Here is a 4,035-nt window from a genome sequence, read left to right on the forward strand (position 1 = left end):
AACGCATTCAAACGGCACAGATCGGGAGCAAGCGAAGGACTTTGAAAGTTAGCGGAAAGATTAACGTGAGACAACATCCGGTTTCTTCAGACGAACATCCGGTTTTCAGAATAAGATGCCAACAAAGTATGAATTATATTCACATTAAGTATAAAACATGCTACCTGCATCTCGTGAACCAAATGTTATTGCCCTTTTGTTCATATAGCAGTACTTTTAAAATAAAAGTGCGCAATACACTACTTTTGATTTTCATTATTGAACTTTGCCATAACAATGCGATTAATCGCAAAAAATCCATGCGATTAATTGCGATTAAATATTTGAATCGTTGCCCAGCACTACTTTAAGCTAACTTTAACTTTAAGCTAACTTTAATTTTAAGCTGTATTTTAACTGTATTCTAACTTTAAACTGTATTCTAACTTTAAGCTGTATTCTAACTTTAAGCTAACATTAACTTTAAGCTGTATTTTAACTTTAAGCTAACTTTAACTTTAAGCTAACTTTAACTTTAAGCTTACTTTAAGCTGTATTCTAACTTTAAGCTAACTAACTAATGTCAGTAAATGGACCTCGAGTCAGAATCAAAAGAAGTGTTTATATGTACAGTCTAGTGAATCAAGTCTAGTTGCATTGTGGGTCATTTAGGCTCCAGGTTTCTGGAGGAAGAACAATGTGTGATTTCACATCCCTGTCTCTGAAGAAATATGTTACAACAAATTATGTTTTAAGGAAAAACGTCTTTTGTTGGTGGATTCAATTTATTTTCGTAGGGAGGAAGTCGGGGGGGTGGACGGTCTTTATGTCTCGTGTGAACTAAATTCTTTTGTTGTGTCAATTTCGTAGTCATTTTAAGTCAAACCCTGATGTTTTAAGTAAGCCTAACGAAGTAGTTTTATAGCGTTTTTAGTTTTGATTTGTTCGTTAACCACGTGTTTGGAACGATTTAAAACTCGCTCGGTCCTGAAGAAAATATGTTTCGCTCGAAACGTAATTGAGAATAACGTTTAGTTTTATGGAAACATAATTTTGTAGGAGAGAGAGTTGGACTAAAAAAAGACGATATCTGTGTTTCTTCTGCATCGACGGAAACGTTCCTTTGAACAGTGTTTTAGGAGAGCAATGCTAAATCAGTGGAGCAGTAATTCAATGTGATCATTTATCGTCTTTGAACGATATTATATTGTTCATGGAGATTCCCAATCAACGTTGTTTAAATAGAGAATAACAAGTAGACAATCTGATTATTTTGCATTAAAGTTCTTAAATGAGAAAGTACTATTTATATGTCAATAATTTGACATGTGGTCATTAAATATGGGATTTATTTATTGGATTTATTGTATTAGCAGAAAACATGCTATATATTGTGATATATATCCTCATCGAGGTATGAAACGACTTGTGTATAAAGGGATTGAGGATTTGGGCCCAATACACAGATAGTAGAAGTAATGGGGGGTAAAATCTGTTCCTGGTGGTAGAGTTAGAAGTATTCTTGGTAGTAGTACATGATGCAAAAGGAATGGAAATAGTTCTCTCAGCAGTTCATGTCTCCGTCTGTCCTCCTTCAGGCTGCGATGGGAAACACAGACAGTCACAGCGGCTTCGTCTCTCCTGCCAAGTCCTCCAGCTCGCTCAGGTTCTCCTCCAGGAGGGAGGAGGTGCCGTCGGCTCGCAGCTGGTGGAGGAGCAGCCAGGGTAGCGGCAGGAGCCGGGTGAGAAGCTACATGAACCAGCGTGCTGCCGACCCACCGTACACCTCCTGGCACTATGAGCCCAGAGCCACCAGAGGAGGAGCCGGATCTCCTCAGAGGTTCCTCAGAGGGAACCAGTTTGGCTTCGTGGAGGGCGGCGGCGAGCGGACGTCCGTGGAGAGTGGCAGTGGCAGCCCGAAGGTGCTGCTTGGCAAAGACGGCAGCATGAGGGTGGAGTTCACCAACGCCAGAGGAGTCTGCAAGGAGCCAAAGGGGCTCCTCCCCGCCGCCGCTACCGCAGTCACCGAACCCTCCCTCCGCACCAGTAAAGGCAGCTCGCTCAGCTCCAACGGCTCCTGGTACGACTCGCCGTGGGGCACCGGCGGCGAGCTGGTCGACAACGTGTTTGTCTGCGGGCAGAGTGCGGCGAACAGGTTCACCGAGGAGACCGCCAACAACACCACCACCACCGTCTTCTCGGCCCAGGTGGACGTCTCACCTGGATCCGACACCGGCGACTTTGCCATCGCCGCCGTCGCCGGTTACAACACCTGCTCCTCCTCCGGGCGAACGGAGGACAGCGGCATCGGAGACTCGGTGATCCTGCCGGCCGACCTGAGAGACTTCAGCCCGGCGTCGCCGTCCTCCTCCTCGCTGGACAGCGTTTACCACAACGCGCTGCCCGCCTTCCCCACCACGACGCCGGACGACACGCTGCAGCAGACCACCACCACCGCCTCCTCCAATGATGTCATCCAGGAAGAGGAGGGGTCAGGAGGAGGCGTGGAGCAGCGTTACTCCTCCGTGACGCTTCCCTGTCGCAGGGCCGAGAACGGCCGCAAAGACTTCCTGAAGAGCCGAATCCGCCGACTCAGCGACTGGACCGGAAGTCTGAGCAGGAAAAAGAGGAGGATCCAGGTGAGTCACATGATCGTCACGTGATCGATACGTTTAATCATGATGAAGTTTATGCATCAATAAAAACATATTTCATTTATTTTTAAATATTTTGTATACATGAAATAGTAATACAAGTACTTGTAGCAGTATTTGTGTTAGATTCACAGTAATAGCCATCGTTAATTTTCTTTGTCCAGTTTCTCGCAGATATTTTTTTATTTTCCATTTCAGGAGATTAAATTCCATTTTCAATTTTAATATCCAATTTTCTTTTTCTCCGTTTGCTGTTTTTTAACATTTAGTTAGTGGAGTATTATGATATAATACTTTTTATAATGAAGCAATTATTTTTAATTTTGGATATAATTGTCCTCCACAGAGTTTATGGTAGTAGTACATGAAGTCATAAATATCCAGGTAGTTTAACTTCAAGGATTTGAGAACTTTAAGGGTTCTTTATTTTACTGTAGTTTTATTTCAATTAAACATATTAACATCTAATTATCTTTAATGAGTAAAATTCAGCTCGTTAAAGAAACTCATAAACACTTTAAAAACGACTACAGCAGAGAAACAAGTTCAGAGAAACTAACTGTATAAACAAGGTGATGATCTATTTTTAGACATAATATTATTAATAAACGTTATATTATTCATATTATGTTTGATATTAATAATAATAATATGTATTATTGTATTATTAACAATAAATAAAAGAGTTGATGTTTCTTCCTCAGGAGCCGAACGGCAGCGACACCACCGATGTCTCCGTTGACCGGCCGGACTGCAGCACCTTGTGGTCCTCCAACCCTCTCCACACCCTGAACCTGAACCAGTACCAGTTCACACCAGCCCACTGTGGCTCCTCCAGGAGCCTGAACCAGAACCAGAGCAGCGACGTCCAGCGGCAGAACGTCTATGAAAGCTTCATGCAGGAGCTAAAGACAGGCTGCAGCAGCACAGCTGAGAGGACGGAGGAGGAGGAGGAAGAGGAGGAGGAAGAGGTGGAGGAAGGAGACGAGGAGGTGGGAGGAGGCGAGCAGCTGGACGTCCTGTGTGAGGAGGAGCAGGGCGTGGTGCGACGGGCTGGCTGGCTCTCCTTCAAAGCTCTGATCACCGTCAGTAAAGACAGGAAGCTGGAGCTGGTGGCTCGACGCAGGTGGAGAGGCTACTGGGTCACTCTGAGAGGTACGGGAAGTACTGGAGGTGCTGGAGGTATGGGAAGTACTGGTACGGGAGGTACGAGAGGTACTGGAGGTACGGGAAGTACTGGTACGGGAGGTACGGAGGTACTGATACGGGAGGTACTGGAGGTACGAGAGATATGGGAGAAACTGGGAGGTACAGGAGGTACGATAGGTACGGGAGGTACAGGAGGTATGAGAGATATGGGAGAAACTGGGAGGTACGATAGGTACGGGAGGTACAGGAGGTA

General features: G+C 44.8%; 1 protein-coding gene across 1 annotated transcript; it reads left to right on the top strand.

Moving 5' to 3' along the window:
* Window positions 1-297: 297 nt before the first annotated feature.
* LOC116379077 (T-lymphoma invasion and metastasis-inducing protein 2-like) lies at window positions 298-3,950 on the top strand (the record flags this gene model as incomplete). The annotated part of the gene is made up of 2 exons (XM_031840993.1): window positions 298-2,618; window positions 3,338-3,950. Coding segments are annotated over exons 1-2 (1,678 nt in total), but the record flags the coding sequence as incomplete, so codon positions are not given.
* Between the last annotated feature and the right edge of the window lie 85 nt (window positions 3,951-4,035).

This window comes from Anarrhichthys ocellatus, unplaced genomic scaffold (assembly GCF_004355925.1).
Source record: "Anarrhichthys ocellatus isolate YVR2014 unplaced genomic scaffold, GSC_Weel_1.0 scaffold3655, whole genome shotgun sequence".
Taxonomy (NCBI): domain Eukaryota; kingdom Metazoa; phylum Chordata; class Actinopteri; order Perciformes; family Anarhichadidae; genus Anarrhichthys; species Anarrhichthys ocellatus.